We start from the raw sequence: 22,965 nt of genomic DNA on the forward strand, positions 1-22,965 counted from the left end.
TATTTTGCTCGTGCAACTGTCCTTCATGTGGAAGCATTGTTTGTTGCTGTTGTCCGTTGTTGTACACACTCTGTCTTGCTTTGTTGTTGGCCTTCAGATTCGGTTTGCTTTGTGGTTAGTTAGTTTATAGTTGGAAGTTTTGGTTTGGTGTATGTTGAGAAATGGTTTGTTGTAAGGTATGCTGTTAACTGTTCGTTGTCCTATGTTTTTACAGAAAGAAGTCAAGGTGGGTCTGCGCGAATGTCTCTGGGATTTTCTTCCGAGCCTAAAGCTGCTACTGATCCACACAGATTTGCTCTCTTACCAAACAGATGATATTATGGGTTATAATTCAGATTGTAGAAATTGTGTAAAATTAGTGGCATGTTTTGTGTGTGCTTTAGAGTCACAAACAGACTCACACAGACACCCACTGCATGGCTAAGTATCGTTTTACTCTGGTTTTTGGGCTGTAGGGATTCAGGGCAGAAGTATCTTCTTTTTTGGGAATGCTTTGCACGATTGGATAATTACCTTCCATTTAGGTGTTCAAATGCTCTGAGATGCTGTATATGATATATTTAGAAAGAGATGGAGAAGTTCTTCTCATGGGTTGGGAGTGAATGAATCTCCTTGATGAACTAGTTAATAACATGATATATAGTGGTTTTAACTTCATTTGTCTTCACATTTCCCTCTGTTTATTACTTCATTGTTGTTAAATATTCTATTTTCATCATCTGTGGTGTCTAACCTCACTGACATCTGTCTGTCCTTTCCACTCTCTTTTTTGTGTGTGTTTTTATTTCCCATGCACTAAAACATGTCTAAAACTTCATTACCACTTTCCTTTCCACTCTTCAACCTTTAAATTTCCTTTCTTATTCCCCCACCCTTTTCCTTTACTTTTGTTTATTTTTTAATCTTCCTTGTTCATTTCTGTACCTCTTCATTTCCCTTTTCCCTTTCTGTTCCTTTTCTTCCTCTTGCGTTACCTTTCTTTCCCCTTTTCCTTCACTTCCTTTTCCCTTTCCATTTCTTTTCCTCTGCATTCCCACCCTTTTCTTTCCTATATCTTCCTATTCTTTTCCCTATCCTTTCCTTTCCTTACCTGTTGTTTCCTTTCCTTTCCTTTCCTTTCCTTTCCTTTCCTTTCCTTTCCTTTCCTTTCCTTTCCTTTCCTTTCCTTTCCTTTCCTTTCCTTTCCTTTCCTTTCCTTTCCTTTCCTTTCCTTCCCTTCCCTTCCCTTCCCTTCCCTTCCCTTCCCTTCCCTTCCCTTCCCTTCCCTTCCCTTCCCTTCCCTTCCCTTCCCTTCCCTTCCCTTCCCTTCCCTTCCCTTCCCTTCCCTTCCCTTCCCTTCCCTTCCCTTCCCTTCCCTTCCCTTCCCTTCCCTTCCCTTCCCTTCCCTTCCCTTCCCTTCCCTTCCCTTCCCTTCCCTTCCCCTCCCCTCCCCTCCCCTCCCCTCCCCTCCCCTCCCCTCCCCTCCCCCTTCCCCTTCTTTCATTTCCTATTTTCTGTACCTGTCTTTTCCTTCCCCCTTCCTTCCTTCCTGTCTATTTCTTTGATTCTCTGCCCTTTTCAATTATTTTAATTTACTTTCAACCCCCCCCCCCCCGATTCCTTTTGATTATCTGCCTTTTCCTTTCCTTTTTCTTCTTTATCCTCTTTTTTTCTTCAACCCACCCTCTCTTGGGTGTTCAGGAATGTGCGTCGCAGCGAGAGCCTTTGTGTGGAGCGCCGTCACTCTCGGCGTGGTGGCTCTACCCGAGCCAAGCAGTCTCGCTCCCGAAGCGACGTGGACCTGCAGTCAACTTCCACTTCCCACCCCCTCTCACCCTCCCCACAGCATTCAGTCCCGTAAGGCAAAGACTAACTGTCACGCACTCAGAAATACTCATATACATACCGTCAACAGGAGACAGCAGCACAAGGGGCTTCTCAGTATCTCATAGAGTTCAGAGATTCTGATCATCACAACCTTAACTATTTTAATAATGCTTAATGCTGTATGCATCCCTTTTCACTTTGTTCCCTTCATTTGTCTCTCTCAGTGTGGAAGGTGGATTGTTGTCCGATGGCCCCTTCACTGGTCCTGCTTTTGGCCCCTTCCCTCAGCAGGAGGAAATTGAGCCCCGCCTCCTGGAACTCGAACAGGACCCGCCCAACTGGAGGGAGCTTGCTCCCCATGAGAGCCTGAAAAAACTCAGCAAGAAGGAAACCAAAAGACAAGAAGTCATCAATGGTAATAAAAGCAAGAACATTGACATAATTGAGAAAAAACATTTTCAAGTGCCTTATTGTTTTGTCTTGTGTAGCAAGATGCAATGATGAACATTTTCTTTTGGTGTCTCTCAGAGCTGTTTGCGACAGAGCATGCGCATGTTCGTATGCTGAGTGTATTACAGACCGTGTTTTCTCGTCCACTGGAGAGAGAAGAGATTATGAGCACAACTGAGCTGGCCACCATCTTCCCCAGCCTCGATGAGATCATAGAGATGCACTGTACGGAACTACCTCAAATGCATTAATACCCGAACTCGGCATGGTTATAAAATAATTTGACTGCCAGTCAAGTCTTGCATACAGAAATATAAATTAATTCTTTTTTTTTTTTTAGATGCTTTTTATGAGAACCTGAAAAAACTGAGGCAGGAAGATGATTACATTGTCAAAATCATAAGCACGCCGCTTCTCAATAGGGTAAGTGGCTTGGAGTGTGCTAAACGATTTTTCTTGTTCTTTATAAACACGGTCATTCAGCATTCTTCTTGAATGTTTAAATGTATATCAGCTGTTATACAAGTAGACATGTCTTTATCTCTGTAGTTCAGTGGATCAGAAGGAGAATGGTTTCAGAAGCTCACTGCACGCTTCTGTAGCTACCAGTCCTGGGCTCTAGAGCAGATAAAGAGCAGACAGAAGAAGGACCCCCGTTTTAATGCTTTCATATTGGTACGTTTACACTTAGAACACTGTTGTCCATGTTATTGCTAATAGTCTACATTCTATTCTATTCTAAAAATGTCTTTTTGTTAATGGATTTGTGTTTGTGTAGGATGCGGAGAGTAAGCCACAGTGCCGGAGGCTACAGCTAAAGGATATCATTCCTACAGAGATGCAAAGACTAACCAAGTACCCTCTTCTGCTGGCCAACATCGCCAAAGACACAGGTGTGTTTCAAATTTACTTTTTGATATTTCTCAAATATTTCTATTAAACCTTTTGTGCAAATAGTGCAACCTATTCAACGATGAACTCATCTGCCACAATATTGAATTCTCATAAATTTTGTCTTGGGACTTTTCTCAACAATTGATAGTATATTCAATTAATTATGCTTAAAAGGGATAGTTCACCTAAAAATAAAAAATACCCCATGATATAAACTACCCTATGTGTATATGACTTTATTCTTTGAGACAAATACTATTGAAGTTAAATAAAAAAATGTCCTGGCTAATCCAAAGCATTATAATTGCTTATGAAGAAAGTGTAATGCCTCTTGTAGTTTACGTCCAACGTCATGCCAGTTATGTTTTTTCCATAAGTTTATTACAGAAGGTGGTCTGGGCGAAAGCTAGATATTTTACTTTATAACTTCTTAAATAGGGATATTTTTCTTACACAAATGTATCACTTTGCTTCAGAAGGCCTTTAGTAACCCCCAAGAGCCCTGTGAATGATGGATGGGTGCACTTTTTTAGGGTTCAAACTTTGGGCTGACCAATGCTTCCAATGCTTGGATTAGCCAGGAAATGTTTTAATATAACTCCAAATCTGGTGTGTGAATCACAGGGACCTTTTAATTTGTGGATGAACTATATCTTTTTAAGGCCTGATATACTCACAGCAAATTTCTTTTTTGTTCTTCGCTAGGGTAAAATCAAGTTTGAAGTATGTGAGCAGCGATATACTGTTTTGATTATACACTGCTGAGAGGGGCGATTAGATGAATATTTAAATATAAGCTGTGCACTTTCCTCTCAAAAACAAAAATAATCACTCAACAAAATTTGGATTTTCTTTAATAAAGCATAAGAAAAGCATCCGATCACAACAACGTGTATATGCTTGCACAAGCTCTGCAATTTGGCACTCTATTAAAGTCACGTGTATTTATAGCACACTTTTTACAACTGATTGCTTAAAATCAAGCAGCTGTATTTATTACAGTATTAAACATGATAAACAGTGTCAGTGTCTCGTTTCATCAGAAGTACAACTACAATAAAGCAGGTCTCCAGTTTTTACTCGCGGACATCTGACCTCGATGGACTAAATTGGAGAAATGAACCAGAAAACAAGTGCGAAAGATTTGTGTGAAAGACAGGGTTCGTACGGGTGCTTGAAATCCTTGAAAGTGCTTGAATTTTGATGTTGTGTTTTCAAGGTTTGAAAAGTGCTTGAATTTTGGATAAGGTGCTTAAAAATGCTTGAAATTGTAACTATTTCTTTTACAACAAATACCTATCTGACTAAATAGTTCGTTTATTAAATGTAGAAATAAAATGTTGGAGAGCCTAAAATGAAACCTGCTGTGCTCGCGATCTGCCTGTCTATTTCCGTGTGACTCCGCCCCCATGTTGTCGTTTCATTGAACGTTGGCTGAAAGATGCTAAATACGAATTTTGGATCAAACTGGCACAAACCCCACGAAGTGTCTCCTGTAAAGTTTGCAAAAATACATGCAGCTTTTCACTATATGGGCGAGTCTGCTCTTTCGAGTCACATGAAAGGTAGGCTAAGTCATAGACTTTAAAGTAAGCTAACTAAAGTAGTTTAACGTTACTATAGCCTACACATTAGCGCCTATTTGTTTAACTTGCGCTATTAACTGCTAGCTAGGAATTCGCATTAGTGACAGAGTATATGTATAATGTGATAATGTAAGATTAGCATGTCCGTTATGGCATGTTCATTTGTGGAATAGGCAGTGAACGTAGCCACAAATTTAAACCTAAACATTAGCTCAGTGCATAAAAATAGTGTCAGATGATCATACAAGTAACCATGGGCGTAGATTACGGGGGGGACGTGTCCCCCTCACTTTTAATAAAATGTATTTTCGTCCCCCGCACTTTTACTGGGTCTCACCGATGCTAGTCGACCCGCTCCGAGCGGGATCCGAACCGGCGTTACCTGCGCGGGGGCGGGCAAGTTAACAGGGACGCTAAAAACAGCCTTCTCTAAACTCGGTTGATTGCGCGCTTCTTGAGGTCACGGTCAAATGTATTTACATAGAAACCAATGTGAATACATCAAGATTTAAATTCAGAGACAAAAAATAATCTATGCATGACCTGTCATTTTATTCGCATCTAAATATGAGGAGGCGCTCTCTCACGTCCAAAAGTGGATTCGTAATATCCAGTCACGCTGGAGCTGCAGCTGAAGGAAAACACTCGTTATGATGATGAAACGTGACGACGGCAATCAGACGATTGCGACAATATATGCTTTATGTGTGTTTTTCAAGCCATCTCAATGTAGGCTATTGATGACAATAAAGTATAGGCTATCATATGAATAATACAGCTTTTAATGTTTAGTATCTTCTGCTCACCAAGGCTGCATTTATGTAATCAAAAATAGTTCAAACAGTAATATTTTGAAATATTATTACAAATTAAAACAGCTTTTTTCCTATGTGAATATATAGTGATTTATTCCTGTGATCAAAGCTGAATTTATCATTACTCCAGTCTTCAGTGTCACATGATCCTTCACTAATCATTCTCATATGAGGATTTCATAATCAAGAAACATTTATGATTATTATCTGTGTTGAAAACAGATGTGCTGCTTAAAAATGTTGTGGAAACCATGATAGCCTACATGTTATTTTTCAGGATTCTTTAATGAATAGAAAGTTCAATGGACAGCATTTATTTGCATTCATTAAAAATTATCATCTTTTGTAATATTAAAAATATCACTTGTGATCAATTTAATGCATGTCTGATCAACAAAAGTATTAATTTCTCTCTTTTTTAATTTTACCACAAATGTTTAGATGGTTTCCACAAAAATTAAGCATCACCATGAGCAGCACAACTGATAATAATCCTAAATGTGTGTTGATCATCAGATCCTCATCTGAGAATGATTAGTGAAGGATCATGTGACACTGAAGACTGGAGTAATGATGATAAATTCAGCTTTGATCACAGGAATAAATCACACTTTACTATATATTCACACAGAGAACAGCTAGTTTACATTAGAATATATATATTTTTTTACATTGCATAAAGTCTATGGAGTCTTAATGCACAAGTGTGTGTAGGCTAGTATATAAACCAATTATAAAATTGGCACAAAAAATAGGAGAATAATATTATAGATATTAATTAGTGGTTATTGTTCAGCAGTGTATTTGATATCTTGCCCAATTAAAAGCAAGAGATGCAATAAATTATATTGGTCCAAAAAAAAAAAAATTCTGTCCCACTCACTTCTGAAAAGATGGCTTTGTAACAAGTAACTTAGTGCTGTCAAAAATATTGATATATTTTTCGATCGGTCTGAATTTTGCACGGGATTAGACACATAATTCTACAAATTCCTGCAGATTTTGCGCTCATATCTGAAGTGGGCACATACCGTTATAAAGCCGACCTCTGACATACATGTAAATAAAATAAAAAATAGCTCCTTTTCCCAGCTAATTAATGGTCAAATACACACAAAAAATGTTACACTGTTCATCTGGGTGTGTATTAACCTAAATACAGCCGTAAACGGTTCAGAAGAATGAGTAACAGGAACAGTGTTTTGATTCCACACTCGCGTCAGGTCTTAAAGGGGCAGCAGTTATTCAAACTACAAAAAGACAAAAGATCACCTGCTGCTCTTCACTGATCATATAAAGTGATCTCTTCAGAAGAAATACTTGATTGCCTAGACTTTTAATAGACATACACACACAAATTTTTTTAAATTAAAAATAGAAAAGGTCAATGAGGTACATGTGATTGACTGTCTACCTCAAAGACGAATGTTTTCATTTTTAAAATGTTCAATAAATGAATTGAAAGTTAAGTGAACCCGTCGAGTGATTTTGTTTAGGGTAATTGTTTTTACAATTACCCCAAAGGCAGGTCAGATAGTAAGCAAAATCTACTTAGACAGTGATACATTTAAAAGAAATAAAACTTGATTTGGTTAAATATCTGATCCTGCTGCTTTACGAAACACGATTTTGGCTGTTTATAGTATTATTATCTTTTTAATGTGATGATAAAGTGTACTAAATAATAATTTTGACAATGTATTGGTATGTAATTTACAGCAGTGTTAGGTCCTGGAAAAATCATTAAAATTGACCTTGAAAGTGCTTGAAAAGTGCTTGAATTTGACCTTTGAAAAGGTGTACGAACCCTGGAAAGAAGGCGGCGCATTCGTGCACACAAATATAATCGCCACAGATTACCAGGTGTTTACAAAGCCGTAGAAAACTTTTCCGGAAAGTTCTCTTTGGCAAGCTGTTTCAAACTCTCAAAACAGACTATAAACAAAGTTTATTTTGGCCTGATTTTGTTTGACATGACGTCACATCCGGTCATTCTTCGATTTCGCTTGAAGTATTTGGGGCTTTCATTTGATTGGTTAATCAGCATGTCATGTAATTACATCAGTTTGAGACTTTTGACTGAAACTATAAAGATTTTGTAAAATGATTGAATGCTTGAATGGAAATGAAAAAAAGGATTTTTAACTTTAGGAGCTGTCAACAGTCAGTACAACGGATGACAGTACTAACAATACTACTGCAATATATTAGAAGTTTATAGCCAATGTCCATTTTATTTTTCAGAGAATGAAGCAGAAAAAGAGAACATTATCCAAGCAGCTGAATCCTGCCGCAAGATCCTCAACCACGTCAATGAAGAAGTCAAACTCATGGAGAACCTGCTGGTTAGAACATTCAGTACAAGTTCCTAAAAAAAACAGGAATGTTTGGCATTATAGAGTCATTACTACATTCCAATATGTTGTGATGTATGTATTTTTTGTGATATAAAATTGCTCATACTGTACCGCCCACACACTATATGGATAGTTTATGCTTGATTCATAATTTTTCTTTTTTTCTCCTAAATATCCGCTTATCTTTCAACTCAGATTTTAAAAGACTACCAGCGCCGGCTGGACACCTCAGGATTGAAACCTAGTAATGAACTCTACAGTGAGTATAAGGTGAGAAATATCTTGATGTCTCGTGTATCCGTTACGTTATTAATGAAGGCACTCTCAGGCTGGTGTGATATCCATTCTCTTTTCTATTCATCAGAACATTGATCTGACCTGCAGAAAGATGCTGTTTGAAGGACCTCTGACATGGAGGGTGACCAAGGAGAAAGCGATCGGTAACCCAGCTACACATTCCCCAAATTAAGATTTTTCTGGGCCTGTTACTAATCCTATTTTTGTGTGTGTTTGCAGATGTGCACTGTGTGTTGCTGTCAGACCTGCTGGTCTTGCTTCAGAAGCAGGATGATAAGATGGTTTTGAAATGTCAGAGCAAAAGCAACATTGCTGCTCAAGAAGGCAAACTGATGCTGAGTCCAATCATCAAACTGGAGTCTGTTTTCCTCAGAGACGTGGCCACTGGTGAGTGAGAGCTTCAGTGAGGTAGCTTGTTGTTGTCTTTCTTTTTATTATTTTTTTTATTATTATTATTGGTTTTTAAGAAAATGTTTTATATAGTTGTTATGCCCCGTCTAGGGGTAAAGGACACAACATGAAAAGTGAAAAGACTTTAGACTGAAACTGTAAAGATTTTGTAAAATGATTGAATGCTTGAATGGCAATGAAAAATGTGTTTTAACTTTAGGAGCTGTCAAGGCCAAAAATATCAAACAGAAAGGCTAAACAGTATATTCATCTAAATAAACCTAATTAAGAAAAGAATATAAACTTCTCTGACTACCTAAGCATAAAAAATAAATAAAGTTCTTTCAAATAGTTGTAGTTATCACAAAATATCCAAACTAGTCAATCACACAAAGCCAAATCGTCCCAGTGGAGGCTAAATTTATAAATCTGACTCAATTTAATCATAATTTCGAATTTAGGTTAGAATGCCAATTGGTTATTTGGTCATTTATATTTAATAGTTAATCACACATTTAATTATTCCGTATAACCCTTTGTTGAAATTATACCCATTTATAACCTGAATAATTCCAGAGCAAGTCAGAATAAATCAAAGTGTAACAATTTATTAGCAGTCAGGTAAATATATAATGCCAATTACATAATCAATTCAAAATAATCCATACATGACATCAAATACTCTGAGATGTAAAGAGTGAGAGATGCATTCCTGACTTTCTGAATATTATGTAATGCTGGGTTTTCTTAAGACATCTAGCATTAAGGGCTGACCCGGTAACAGGATTGAGATTGAGCCCTGGTCTCTTTGCAACATACCCTCAGAGGGATACTTCACCGCTTTTTCATATTAAACTGTTATTCCCTTAACTAAAACGAGTTGATACATACCTCTCTCGTCATACCTCTCTCGTCTCACTTAATCGCTCTGACGTGTGGTGACGATCTGATAGCATTTAGCTTAGCCCACTAAGCCCAGTTCATTCACTATGGTACCAAACAGAGATCAAGTTAGAAGCGACCAAACACCTCCATGTTTTCCCTATTTAAATACAGTTGCACGAATAGTTGAACGACCTAGTATGAGGACATAAAATAAAACGTGGCGCTTTTCTAAGCGGATTAAAAAGGAGCACTATATTATATGGCAGAATAGCACTTCTGAGAGTACTTCGACTCGGCGCAGTAAAAAGTCTCGGCTGAAACATCCTCCCTCACATCTCCCCCTCCCCCCTATTGACAGAAATGAGAGAGGGAGGGGGAGATGTGAGGGAGGATTTTTCAGGCATGACTTTTTACTAGTCGAAGACGAGAGAGGTATGTATCAACTTGTTTTAGTTAAGGTAATAACATAGTTTAATATGAAAAATCGGTGACATATCCCTTTAAATACCAGACCAAGACAGAAACATCTTTCAAATGGAAAAATCTATGTTAACAGTGGGAATTTACATGTAATCACTGTCCCGTAGACCTGTATTGACAAAAGACCATATAGCCGAAAGCCACACCCACCTGTAATAAGCGAAATATCACTAAAACTTATCATCTTCCTGTTTACTACTGTGGTGATGAGATCTTTGTAGCAATCGAGACATTTCCAGTAATATCAAACACGTATATACTGTATAGTGAGGACTGACATAGAATAGAGTTGATTTTTGGTGTATTTCAGTGTATCTCAATATAAGAGGAAGCAGAAGTTTTTCAAGTTTCTTGTGAAAGGAAAGGCATATAAATTAGTGTCATATGACGACGATTAACTCAGGGTGATGTCGTCCCAGACGGAGACGCTAACTGTATGAATGAGTTCAGATGCTAATTTCCTTTTTTTTTCTCAGGGAGTATATTCCTTATAGTCTTACACAGGAATCAATCTTCCTGGACAGAATACACACTAAACAGTTCCCTCAAACAAAACGCAGAGATAGACTAGTCTAGAGGGTTTTAACAATAGTATTATGGAAATACAGGAAACATATCAAACAAATGAATAATAGAACAAGGGTTTACACACACAATGTCATTGAATATTGTTTACATTATACTACTCCATCCATTTCTCACAATATGTTAGTAATATATCCTTTTTAAGTCTCAAAACACAAGGCAATTTCATTCTGAAGAACACAAGTTTGATATGCAGTTACTTTCGTTCTTTCCATCAGACCAGAAGGCGCTCTATGTCATCTTCACCTGGGACAGCGGAGCACAGATCTATGAACTAGTGGCTCAGTCCGTAGGGGAGAGGAAAAAGTGAGGATGTGAACCATATAAGGCCACTCATATGGAACACTTGCATGAATAACAGACAAGCAGAATATATGAAAATGTGCTTTTGATAAATCTAAATCTCGAGCATGCAATTTGATTTGACACTCAGTCTGTTTAATGCTCAAGTTGGACAGAGGCGATCAAAGTTACGGTTGATGACCTGAAGAAGAGGGTTGGAAAGCTGGATAGAAGCAGAGGTGGCAGCACGCCCAGCAGCAGCATTGGACCTGCATATAATGCGTGAGTGTTTTTGTTTTTTTTTGGCAAATAGAAAGGCCCCATAAGAGAATACGACCATCCTTTAAGGGTTTGCATCCTACAAGCCTACTCTAAGCCAACTTGATTCATTCTGTCAATTTCTCTTCTCCAGCTTGCATCCTCCTCTTAGCCCCACTGAGAACGGAGGAGACCTGTTGAAAAATCGCAGTGGTGAGATTTCTGGCTCTTGGAAACGGATATGAAGCCTAAATTAAGTGATTTTACAGTGTTATTTTATTGTGACTGTGTTTTATTTTACCATAGCACAATTTAAAGATTACCCACATACTGATGAGAAGGGTAGAGAAACTGATCCTTCACTCATAGACTTCCTAGTGGCCAATGGCTTTGACCTGCTCACCCACAGCCACACCCCTCCAGAGAAGTCCGCTAATGGTGCTTTGGACGAAGGTCAGAATTTATGAAATTGTATACAATACTAACAGAATGCATTGAACCCTTACCATTTCATTCCATGCTAAATCTTCATGCTTGTATTCCTCTCTCAGTCATGTATTTGAAGAGGCTGTTGGTTGGCAGTATTAGTTTGTCAGATGACTCTCAGACTCTTGGGGAAAATGGAGGAACGGCGCCTGAAAGCCAGGAGGCAGATGGAGTTCTGTCATCAGGTACTGCACACATATTGATTTTAGGTTTTAACACTTAATCATCAAATTCAGCTGTGATCCAGCCTCACCAAACTCTTCAGAAATGTAATGAATCCTCATTTAGGTCTTTGATGAATGCTAGTAAAAAATGTTGCTCTATAAGATTGTGTGTGTGTATAATGTATATACATATCATTAATATCTCTATTTATTAAGTATATATACATATATTCATATAATAGTCATATTAGTTAACATGAGTTAATGCACTAACTAACAATTGGCAATACAGTTTTAAATTTCCAATGCCTTTTTCCCTCTCAGTGGAGGAATCCAGCACAGAAGGAAGAACTGAAGGGGAAGAGGATGGGTCAGGTGGAGGGAGTAAAGGAGAAGAGGAAAAAGGGATCAGCGCTCCTCTTGTGCTTTCTCATGAACGCATGGAGGAGGTGCAGAGGAGACTTCAGGCTCTCGAGGACCAACTGAAGAGACTGCAGGTGAGAAGGAGTCAATTGCATTTGTCAAACAGAACGGTCAGTTCTTCAGCTGTTGAAGAGGAGATAAGTAAAAGAGCTCCATCCGAGTTAGGGGAAGCTGAGAGAGGTGTCCTTACTAATATGTATCTCTGGTGTTGTGTTTTTTCTCAGGCTGTTGAGGAGGACCATTATAAGTTGCAAGAAGTTCTTGCTAAATATTCACTTCAGGGTGGCCATTTAAACTGAGAAACATCACAACCTGCTGTTACAAGGTACAACCACATACTAAAAACTGTATGTATATATATATATATATATATATATATATATATATATATATATATATATATATATATATATATATACTTGGAAATAACAGAATGGGAGTATATAAAAAAGATATATATATACGTGTGAGTGTGTATACATACATACATACTTCTTTTTTCAAATAACAGTCCCATTCTGTTATTTCTAAGTATAGCAACTCAATTCCTATCATCTGTCCTTTTTGTCCTCAGATCACTGTATGCGCTGGACTTGAAACTTGCTTTCGGGGGATTCGCTGATTGACTAATGCTGTCTGAATGTTCCTCCTCTATCTCATCTCTCTTTCTCAACTGTCCTTTCAGAAGATTGACAGCAGGCCTCCAGCAGTTTCCATGCCACTGAGCAAATGAAATGAAGTGGGTGTTGACAAATTATAGTGATCCTTTAGCATGAATGTCTATGTATGTTTTTCTGTTGAGAGGTGTGAGAGAGTCTTACCAAAAAAATGCCAAAGAATGTGCAACAACTAGAGAGATATCAGAGCGAAACGCTAAGTGGAAGCATTATAACATGCACACACACACGCAAAGATTAACCAGTCTAAGCATGTCAAAAGTAATTTAGTACCAAAAGACTATCTATATTCATAGAAAAGTATAGTTGCATCTTTGTGAATGCAGTCTGATGCATATGAAGCCTGCTGCTCGGACTGCAATTCAGTCGGGTTTCAGTCAGTTAATTCAAACAGATAATGTGCCATTTAAAAAATAAAAATTCTGTTTCAAGATAATGTTCGCTCATCCTTATATTTATTACCATACTACATTACATGCATTTTCAAAAATTACGCACATTTAAAATGGATGTATGTATGTTTTTATAACCTGTCTTTGTAACATGCATTGGTGAAACTAGTAAAATGTAGAGTAAAAGCATTTTTTTTTCTGTTCTGTTTTGTTTTGTTTTATGTGTCTTCTTACCAGAAGCTTACTCTATGAATGAGAAAAGAAATGCTAAGGAGGATAGATCCATACAGGGTTAAAGGAAGGGAAGTAGAGAGGAGGTTAGGGGAAGCTAGGCTTGCTTTAAGTTAAGTCTAAACCCCCTGCAGTGAAAACAGGCAAGGTTGAGAGATGCAAGATTTGACGTGGCAAGTTTTGATGATGAGAGATGTCATTAGGGTTTGAGGAAGTATGCAAATATTACGTAGAAGTTTGAACTTATGCATACAGACCAGCTTGTAGGTACATCCACACATTGGTGGCGTTATACAAATGCACGATAACTTTCTCTGACCCAGGTGTTGCAAATAGTACTGTGGTAATTCTACACAGATCCGGTGATATTTGTGAGCCTCTATGCAAATTTGTGAAGTGTGGCTGTAAAAGACTTCAATCATTTTGCGCATTTAAATTTGTTTTTTTTTGTTCTATATTACAGTTACAATTTGGATGCGATTGATATATAACTGGTTTGCATTTTTTTCTGCAATAACTTGTAATTATTTCTCAGTTATTTAATAAACAAGCAGGACCAAAGAGATGATAGCGGAACAAAGTTTAGATATGAAAACATATGACGTACTCAGTTGAAAGGTTGTCTTAACTGCTGGATCAACCCACAAAATGGTCAAGTGGATCGATGTGGCTTGTAAATGTGATGGTTTATAATACTATTTTAGACAGAAGGAATTAAAAGTGAGATCCGTCAGAACTGAACTGCTATATCATTTATTGAGCAGTATCCTGGAATTCATTATCAGTTCATGTTTTCAGCTTTAGGGACCAGCTTGTTCTCTCCTGCTCTCTTTATCTTATTAGGAAATCAGACCTCAGACGATCAGGCACTTTCAGGGGCTTAAACGTGTTATATCTCAGAGTTTGGTGACAGGAACACAATCAGTAGGTTTTCACTCCAGTACTGTAATTGTTTTCATGCGTTCATGATGCTACTCAACACCCCGACCAACTATCCCATTATTATTTTGCCTTATTTGTTACATAGTGTGATTTTATATTCACCTTTAAATTCTAATTGTGTTGTTTATTGTGACGTATGTAAGGCCTTGTTTCCTTTTCCCTCTCTTTCCTCAGCGGTTTACCTTTAACACAGTCAAAAGACTAGTAAGAACAGTAGGTCTTATACAAAAGTGGATTATCAGAACAACTCGCCAGAAGACTGGCTAGCAGTGTTGTTCCTGGTACATTTCAATCATACGTTTTTCTTCTTTTCTTTCCTTTTAGAAGTAGCTTAAAGTTTGGTGATGAAACTATCATGGTTCTACCCACTTGACTTTCCTACAGTCCTTTTGCACAATTGTTTTTATTTGCGATTGCTTGAATGGGTGGTTCAATCATTCTTTTAGATTCAATTGTTTTGATTTTTATTGCAAACTATGTAATTACAGTACTATGCATTTCCTGTTATAAATGAGGAACTGAGAGAGACGTAAAGTACACCCTTAACCAGACTACCTATAAAAGGCTTTCAATTTATGGCAGGAGCTAACATTTAAACTCAATTAAAAAGTCATTTTCAATCTAAAACTTTGCTATCCCTATGAACTCTTTATAATGCGCATGACCAGGTTTTGGGTGTGGTCATTTCTCTCTCTCTCATTCCTTGAGCCTTTCATATGTATCTGTCACATATACTTATATATATATAGTGATATATCTGTATGTTTACATCTATTTATAGGGTGCCTTGTGCAAGGTTCAGTGTTAAATGATTATCTGATATTTTGCTCCAAATCCCTTGTTCTTTAAAATGGTTGAGTGCTTTGTACTGAGTGCTCTTTGTTAGATCTTTTGAACCCTCTGTAATCTATGACAGTCTTTTATGTAATTCTATGTACAGGAGTCCACTTGATACAGGCATTCCATTGCTGTCTGTTTATATAATTCATTATGCAAGGACTATTCTGTGTATTTGGGCTTTGATTTTATATGTAAGTTACAAAAGAAAAATGTAGGTACGTTTTTTTTGATGATTTTCTTTTCCTTCTTATTTTTTAATAAATGATCAAAACAAGAATCTTTTGTCGTCCTCACTTTCAGAAGCATTCACTTGATATTAACAGATTATCTGTGTCAGTGTGTATACATTTTTTGTAGCCTGGTGGTGACTCTTGTCACTGTGGGGAGTCTAGGGACATAAATCGAGGTCCCCATGGGTACAAAAGTTATTTTGAAAATGTAAAAAATGCAGAAAGTTTAGTGTGATGGGTATGTTTAGGGGTAATGTAGGGGGATAGAAAATACAGTTTGTACAAACCATTACGTCTATGGTGAGTCGTGTGTGTGTGTGTGTGTGTGTGTGTGTGTGTGTGTGTGTGTGTGTGTGTGTGTGCCTCTATACCACAAACTGAAATAGAAGAATGGGTGGGTGTAGATGATACAGGAAAGGAAGACAAACACTCAAACAGTAAATTTACTTGCAAGCAGCAGCAGGTGTCTTTGGTTTATTGGAGAAAATGGGGTTCGGACTGGTCATTGTATTGTGTTTCTGGGCAGGTGGGTGTTTAACATACATCTTAAGTCTTTATGTAGTGTTGATTTTAATGTGAAATGTTAATATTTGTTCAGCATTTATCATGACTAGCTGGTTAGTAATCTGGGCTTTTTTTTTAGCAAAACAAATTTTAAATCTAAATGTATGGATTTTTAGAAAGCATACTATTTCAAAAATGATTATTAAACTTTTTATTTCAACAAAAAAACAAAGTATACAATTTCCATCTGCGTTCTGCTTCAGTGAAGCTGATTTCCTCTCAGAGCAGCTGTTGCAATTTGTATCGTATTGCTAGCAGTGTGTAGATTTTTTTTTCTTTTTTTTTTCAGTGTGACCTTCAATGTTAAGGGTCTAATTTAATTTTACACTGTATTGTGTAGCTTTTCACTTTATGAACTGAAGTCTTGTCTATACAGCGTTTTGTGGGTGGGAAGTGCACGGTTTAGCTAATAGATTTAAACATGCTGATATCATGTGGATTGAAGTGAATGCCCGTTGGGGGAGTAAAGCTGTAGCCCATAATAAGCTGCTTTGATATAAGAGGTTTTTAATCATGGCCGTAGGCCTATCTTAAAGAAACCCCCACTGTGGACAAGTCACTGACTGTTTTAAACTTTAATAGCCTACTTTGTTCTGCTGTCTTTCCACCCTAGATAAGAGCATATATTCACAACTACTATTATGTGGCTTTTTGGTTTGTTTGTTTTTTCATAAGCTGTTGCCAGTGCTAATGTAAAAGAGCCGAAATTGGAGGCGGATGAGCCGTTTCAGCGTATTGCCGTCGCCCATGAAGCTACACTCCGCTGCTGCTACCGTTGGATGAATATCCCCCACGTCACCTGGATCGTGAATGTTCACATTATTAATGGCACCTCACTGATCAGATTAGTAGACCAAAACGAGAATGTGACGCACAAGCAGTATGAAAAAGATGGGGTCAAATGCCATTCACTGGTTTTCAAGAGCGTCCAACTCAGTGATACCGGCCTTTACCAGTGTAAACTGAATTATAGCTCACTTCACATGTTCTCCCATGGTACCTTCCTTCAAGTGTACAGTGAGTCAGATCATTTATGTTTAAGTCTACTCAATGTTATTTTTTGTCATCATAGAAAACCTTTTAAGTAATATACAATGTAAGATGCTTTTAATGTTTTGAAAGAAGTCATATGCTTACCAAGATCCAATTTATTTGATCAAAACTATAGTAAATACAAATATATAAAAAAATATTTAATATTTTCTATTTAATATTAGCTACACAACCGTTTAAAAGTTTGGGTTTTAAAAAAGTTTTTAAAATATTTTTTATGTTTAAAAAAAAAGTATTTTGTGCTCATCAAGGCTGCATTTATTTGATCCAAAATACAGTGAAATCTAATATTGTGATACAGTATTTTAATTTAAAATAACATTTTTTATTTGAATATATTTTAAAATGTAATTTATTTCTGTGATGACAAAGTTGAATTTTTAGCATGATTAGGCTACTTCGGTGTCACATGATCCTTCAGAAATCATTTGAATATGCACATTTGAACACACACATTTAATTTGAATGAGATGATTTTCTTTATTTTTTGTGGAACAATGTAAAAGTGTATACTGTAATTTTTCAATTCATCCCAAATATGCTTACAAATGCTTTTTTAAATTTTGAACAATAATCTATACTGTAGGCTATATCAACATGCATTTTATTGTGCATTGTAATTTAATATTGTACATAATTTGTTGTAGGCCCACTATTTATTCTTCATTACATGGATGGGATATGAAAGTCATAAACTTAACAATGCAAGCACTCAAACTCTCTAAGAGGCTGCTTTGTGTAATAATCCCCATTCATTTAATTGGCTGAGTTAGGCAAATACAAGTAGCCCATTCAATTACATAAACCCAAATTCTACTCATTCATGCTAAGTTTGTGTTACTTAACTCCCCCTATGTTTACACAGCAAGATTTATTGTCAGTAGGATAAGGGATTAAGCCGGGATATCTTGGTGATCCTGGCTCAATTTATGCACTTTTTTTATTTTTATTTTTTATTTTTTCCCTTTGTTTTACCATGGGTAGTCACATTGAAACAGTCTCTTTTTCAAGTGAGCCCTAATATAGTTATATTTCATTATCATTATCATTCTTGGTGTGAGTTTGCCTTCAGGGTATGTTTACACGACAGCGGTGTACTAAAGTTTGCATACAGATGACAAGATCACCACGATATCCCGGCTTAATCCATTATCCTAATTTTGTGCAATAGGCCCCAGCTCTTTTGGATCCTGTTTTTCAGTCAATTGTTCCCTGAAATCTTCTCTGACAATGGTCCATGGTCAGTTCAACTAGCAATGATGTGCTTTTGTAATTCCTAAAAGAAATCTTGATGGGTTAAGTATTTGTATTTATTTTATAAGAACCTTTGGAGAAGACCTTGAACCTTAGTGAGAGTGTGAAGAACAGCATCATTACAGCAGAAGGGGTGTTGCTGCTGCTGGTTGTGCTGATCCCTGGCACTATGCTGCTCTGCAAGGTCAGATATGTTGATTTGACATATTAAATGTGTTCCATACACCATATGAAAACATATTTGCACCTCACACAACAGTAAACAGACAAATAAAGTGAGAAGTGTCCAACTTTTTTTTCCTCCGTAGTCAAAGGCGTTGAATGAACTGAGCAAGAAGAAAGGACGGGAGGAGGAGAATATCTACGAGGTATGTCAATTTCCACTATTCTTATTACTAACATGCAGCATAATTATGAAAGAGACCTTCACATATCTATCTATAGGGTCTAAACCTGGATGACTGCAACTCGGCTTACCATCAAATTCAACGCTCCAATCAGCAAGGCCCTTATCAGGATGTGGCCAGCTGTGGAGAAGACATTCAGTTGGAGAAGCCATAGCTGGATATGAAGAAACAGGGGAAGGGACCATTTAAAACATCATAGACAAACAAGGATAGGCTGAAATCTGTGTATTATTTGAGATAAGCTTAATTGGTCATTTCAGCATTTCACAAGCCTGCTGTCACCATGTCTGCACCTGTCTAATAGTTTGAAGATAAGCTTATTTGTGTCTTGCAGTGGTAAAATCGAATACATCTGCTAATGATTTGAATAAATTGTAGGCTATAAAACATCTTGCTTTGTGGATTTTGATTTATGTCAACATTTTAAGGGTGTCCTGAGGAAGATAGCCCATAATAATATAAACGTATAAATAATAAACTAACTATTATTATTATTATTATTATTTTTAAAAAGAACGGGACTCCACTGGCAACTCAAAGTGACATTTAAATATGCTAGTAATACAACAGACTAGGGATATGGATTTATTTATTTATTTATTTGACGTCACACATGTTGTAGGAACGTCACTCGGCTAAATATGGGCAGCTTGATGGGCGGTACTATGAAGTCAGAATTATGCGATAGGTGCTTTGAGTATACTCTGACGCGTTATTGGCTATAGATTTGATTGTGGGCGTGGTCGTCTGTAAGGTATGTCCAGACAGAACAGAGGTGGGAGGTAATGATTCGTGTTTGTGGAAGATGGCGTCGGCAAAGAAGTCTGGGAGCGGTGTTCTTGAAAAAGCAGTAAGCAGGAGGCGCTCGTCAAAGCACAAAGAAGTTCCAATAGGTATATTCTCTTTTAATAAACATAACCGCTTTTTTATTTTATTTTATTTGTAATGGGGCAGCTGTCGCTTGTACGGTAAATGACATCCGCGCTCCTGGTTAGATAGTTCCAGAAGTGTCAAAAAGAAGATTAAAACCCGGACGCTTATTGTTTACAGTAACGTTAATGCTGGACCAATGTACCACACCGTATGAGCACTGACATTTTCTTGCTAATATGTTTACAGGCATTTAAAGTCTCAAGCTGTAGCTCTAAACCAACAGGTTTTTATTGGGTATTTTGTGCAATACATCGGTTACGGTAACTATGACACTGTAAGTTAGCTAGTATAGTGTATGCATTGATGACATTTCCACGCAAACTAATTGCATTTAAACTTCATTACATTGACATAAACTGTGCTTTAACTGTTCTTAGACATGAGAGAATATACGTTTGAATGTCGTGTGTGTTTGCCTAAACATTCCTATAGCTAGTACATCAGGACATGCCTTTGTGATGCATGAATCATGAATGATCGAGAATATGTTTTTAAGCTGAATCAAAGTGAAGATGTGAGTGTAGTTTAGATGTTCTTAAACATGTTCTTCTGTGGAACACAAAAAGGTTCTGTTTTGGTGACTACTGACTTTCATTGTATTGACAAAATCACTGAACCATGTGTCAAAATATCTTCTTTTATGTCCCATAAAAAAAAAAAGTCATACAGGTTTGAAGTGACATGAGGGCTAGTATATGATGGCGGAGTTTAACCATTTTTGGGTGAACTTTCACTTTAAGATTGATTATGAAGCTATGCTTTAACCATCTGTTTTCAAAAAACACTGTGGACTTTTCATTGTGAAGATGCTTTGGCCAACTGTTATCAAAACCACTGTTGGCTTTTAAACAAGCCAACATAAACTGTGCTTTACAGTTTATGTTGGCTTTTATTTCACCACACTGTTGTTGAAATGGTTCAAAGAGTTCCCATGTTCTCTCTGTTACAACTACCAGAGCGTCACTGATTTGCAATTTAACATGCCACTCAGCCATTTTAACTGAACCCTTTGAGTTCTCAGATATGCAGAAGAGCCGTATGAAAATATTTGTAGTCTTGTACATTATATTGGCCATATCAGGCTGTTAACATTATGTATGTTAGGTAAATTGTTTTACTCACTGCTGTCATGTTTGGATGAGAGTGAGAGGAAACTCTTCACTGAGGTCAGGGCCAGTGCATTGTTTTTCTTTTCCTGTTGAGATGATTTGACCACATAATAGTTTTACAAAATAATCTGGGACAAAGGTCTGCTTGGATCCTTCCATTGTTTCTTACTGCCAGCAAACTGAGTAAAGCTCTTGATGCATGTAGAAAAGAAAAAAGAGAAGGATGGGAATAAGATCTGGTCTCTTTAACTAGTTCTTGTCTTAATTTCCCTACCACAAATATCCTTAGTAGAAATGTGTGGTCCTTGACCCATGAGGGTGGGAAATGCATGTTAACCGTAAAAGCCTTTTGTAGCTTATGCTAAAAATACGCTTGGTTTGTACCATAAAAAATCTGAAAAATTCAGATTTGCCAGAAACTAATCTCCAGGAATGTCCTTTTATAACCCGAATAGTGCAGACATTTTATGTTACATTTGAGTAATGTGACAAACTTGTTGTATGTGTATTGTATGTATTAAACCATAATTAAATTTACTCAGGAATATTATTAAAACTAATTTAATGATACAGACTAGTAAAACATTGCAATTATGGGAACAATGGCAATATGATCTCCCTTTTTGCCATTTTCATTTAGAGTAACACATCATGGTCATTCAGTGTGACTGATATATTTATGTAAAAATTAAACAATATACTTATTCTGAGCTGTAATTATTAAAATATATAAAACATGTGATCATACTAAATTTTATTATATTTTAAATGATTATCACTTCCTTTCCAAAACATCTTGCTGACAAATTGGTAAAACCTAATGTTATGAAGGATAGTTCACTGTTAAAAAAAAAGTGCATAAAGAGGTCACAATGTGTACATATGAAGGAACATTTTGAATTACACATTGCATTAGTTTGTGATTTAAGGGTTAACGTACATTTCCGTAAAAATACTGGATAATATACTGCCAGGAAGTTACCAGTACATTTTCAATTTTAATTTTTTTACCGTGATGGCAAAGTTTAAAGATTTAAAAATGACATTCGATTAGTATTTGATGGCTGCACTGTAAACCTTAAGTATTTTAATATGTCATCAAATGATGCCTGTTTTAAGTATGCCTAATAAGATTTTCAGATACATAAATAGTGTTACACTGAATGACATTTTAGTCATGTCATGAAGCGTCTTCTGTAACTCTTCTGTAGATATTATTTTTTTGAAAAAAATATAAAATTAACAGGACACATTCTAATGTACAGAAGAAAAAAACTAAATTCAAAGCTGTAATACACATTTATTTTTTTGATGCTTGAAACCCCGTTTAATTTTTGACCCATAAATATTTTTTTCTTAATTTAAAATTAATTGTGATAGCCTGACAAGCCAGACCCACATCAAGATGTTTGGTCTGGAAACTCACCATAGACAGGGCTCAATCTGTGGGGCGGAATAAACGGTTGTCTTTCAAACTCCCTCTGCACGCGATAGGGTAGCGCTACACCAACCAGAGCAACGAAGGTGAAACAGAGCTTGTTGATAGATTAAACATTCGCCGTATCCGGTCAGCAAAACTCAGAACACATGTTCCCTTTTTAATAATGACTTCAGTGCCGTTCTTTTCTCAGAGAAAAGCTTAACTCCAATTCTTCCAGAATCGCGGTTAAAGCTGATTCGAAAGACCGCCATTCGCCAGTTTCTGTGTTTACTAGAAGCACGCAAACGCAACTCGGCCGTCGTCATTATGGCCCCGCCCACCGACTCTATACACGATGTGATTGGTCCGGCAAGAGTTAGGGGAATACAGCTCAGAAGGGTATTGAGAGTTCCTAGACGACACTTGCGGACAGATTAAATTTGCTGCCGCTAGGGTGCGTCTAGATTTCTAGGCTAGAATTGTGATGTTTAAATAAGCATTATAATTATTATTATTTTTTTTAATTAAAATTATTTTTAAATATTATCATCCATGTGAAAAGTTTTCTCTATCAGCAAGTAGTTATTAGTTGTATTGTAATAATCTGTATTGATGATGGCAAGTCCCTATAGTTATTGAAGTAATCATGCCAACAGTGTAGTTTTTAGTTAATTCGAAATACATTTTATATAATGTGACATGCATATTTCTTATTACTGTTGTTAATATTACTAGTCTTGCCATATGACATCATA

At 36.8% G+C, this 22,965-nt stretch overlaps 3 protein-coding genes across 11 annotated transcripts in view; all 3 read left to right on the top strand.

The window, feature by feature from the left end:
• The window catches only part of arhgef1 (Rho guanine nucleotide exchange factor (GEF) 1), a 47,095-nt gene extending 31,578 nt beyond the window's left edge, over positions 1-15,517 (top strand). For 5 of the 7 annotated variants that reach the window (XM_067448624.1, XM_067448627.1, XM_067448628.1 and 2 more), the window contains 19 exons: positions 215-226; positions 1,681-1,836; positions 2,031-2,221; positions 2,335-2,481; positions 2,597-2,679; positions 2,806-2,931; positions 3,035-3,149; positions 7,796-7,896; positions 8,104-8,178; positions 8,273-8,348; positions 8,425-8,592; positions 10,764-10,851; positions 10,996-11,109; positions 11,240-11,298; positions 11,392-11,538; positions 11,637-11,756; positions 12,060-12,232; positions 12,383-12,483; positions 12,733-15,517. In XM_067448624.1, the coding sequence (XP_067304725.1) occupies positions 215-226; positions 1,681-1,836; positions 2,031-2,221; positions 2,335-2,481; positions 2,597-2,679; positions 2,806-2,931; positions 3,035-3,149; positions 7,796-7,896; positions 8,104-8,178; positions 8,273-8,348; positions 8,425-8,592; positions 10,764-10,851; positions 10,996-11,109; positions 11,240-11,298; positions 11,392-11,538; positions 11,637-11,756; positions 12,060-12,232; positions 12,383-12,457 (2,026 nt within the window). In that variant the 3' untranslated portion in view covers positions 12,458-12,483; positions 12,733-15,517. The remainder of the gene's footprint in view (positions 1-214; positions 227-1,680; positions 1,837-2,030; positions 2,222-2,334; positions 2,482-2,596; positions 2,680-2,805; positions 2,932-3,034; positions 3,150-7,795; positions 7,897-8,103; positions 8,179-8,272; positions 8,349-8,424; positions 8,593-10,763; positions 10,852-10,995; positions 11,110-11,239; positions 11,299-11,391; positions 11,539-11,636; positions 11,757-12,059; positions 12,233-12,382; positions 12,484-12,732) is intronic. The other 2 variants (XM_067448626.1, XM_067448629.1) reach the window with 2 other exon arrangements.
• Positions 15,518-15,861: 344 nt separating this feature from the next.
• cd79a (CD79a molecule, immunoglobulin-associated alpha) lies at positions 15,862-19,131 on the top strand. The gene is made up of 5 exons (XM_067449648.1): positions 15,862-15,996; positions 16,710-17,051; positions 18,410-18,525; positions 18,650-18,709; positions 18,786-19,131. The coding sequence occupies exons 1-5, from the start codon at positions 15,957-15,959 to the stop codon at positions 18,900-18,902; spliced, it is 675 nt and encodes a 224-aa protein (XP_067305749.1). The 5' UTR covers positions 15,862-15,956; the 3' UTR covers positions 18,903-19,131.
• Positions 19,132-19,482: 351 nt separating this feature from the next.
• Positions 19,483-22,965, top strand: part of lipeb (lipase, hormone-sensitive b) — a 42,564-nt gene continuing 39,081 nt past the window's right edge. Inside the window, exon 1 of one of the 3 annotated variants that reach the window (XM_067448632.1) lies at positions 19,483-19,641. In XM_067448632.1, coding sequence (XP_067304733.1) covers positions 19,554-19,641 — 88 coding nt within the window. In that variant the 5' untranslated portion in view covers positions 19,483-19,553. The remainder of the gene's footprint in view (positions 19,642-22,965) is intronic. The other 2 variants (XM_067448634.1, XM_067448633.1) reach the window with 2 other exon arrangements.

This window comes from Pseudorasbora parva, chromosome 7, assembly GCF_024679245.1.
Source record: "Pseudorasbora parva isolate DD20220531a chromosome 7, ASM2467924v1, whole genome shotgun sequence".
Taxonomy (NCBI): domain Eukaryota; kingdom Metazoa; phylum Chordata; class Actinopteri; order Cypriniformes; family Gobionidae; genus Pseudorasbora; species Pseudorasbora parva.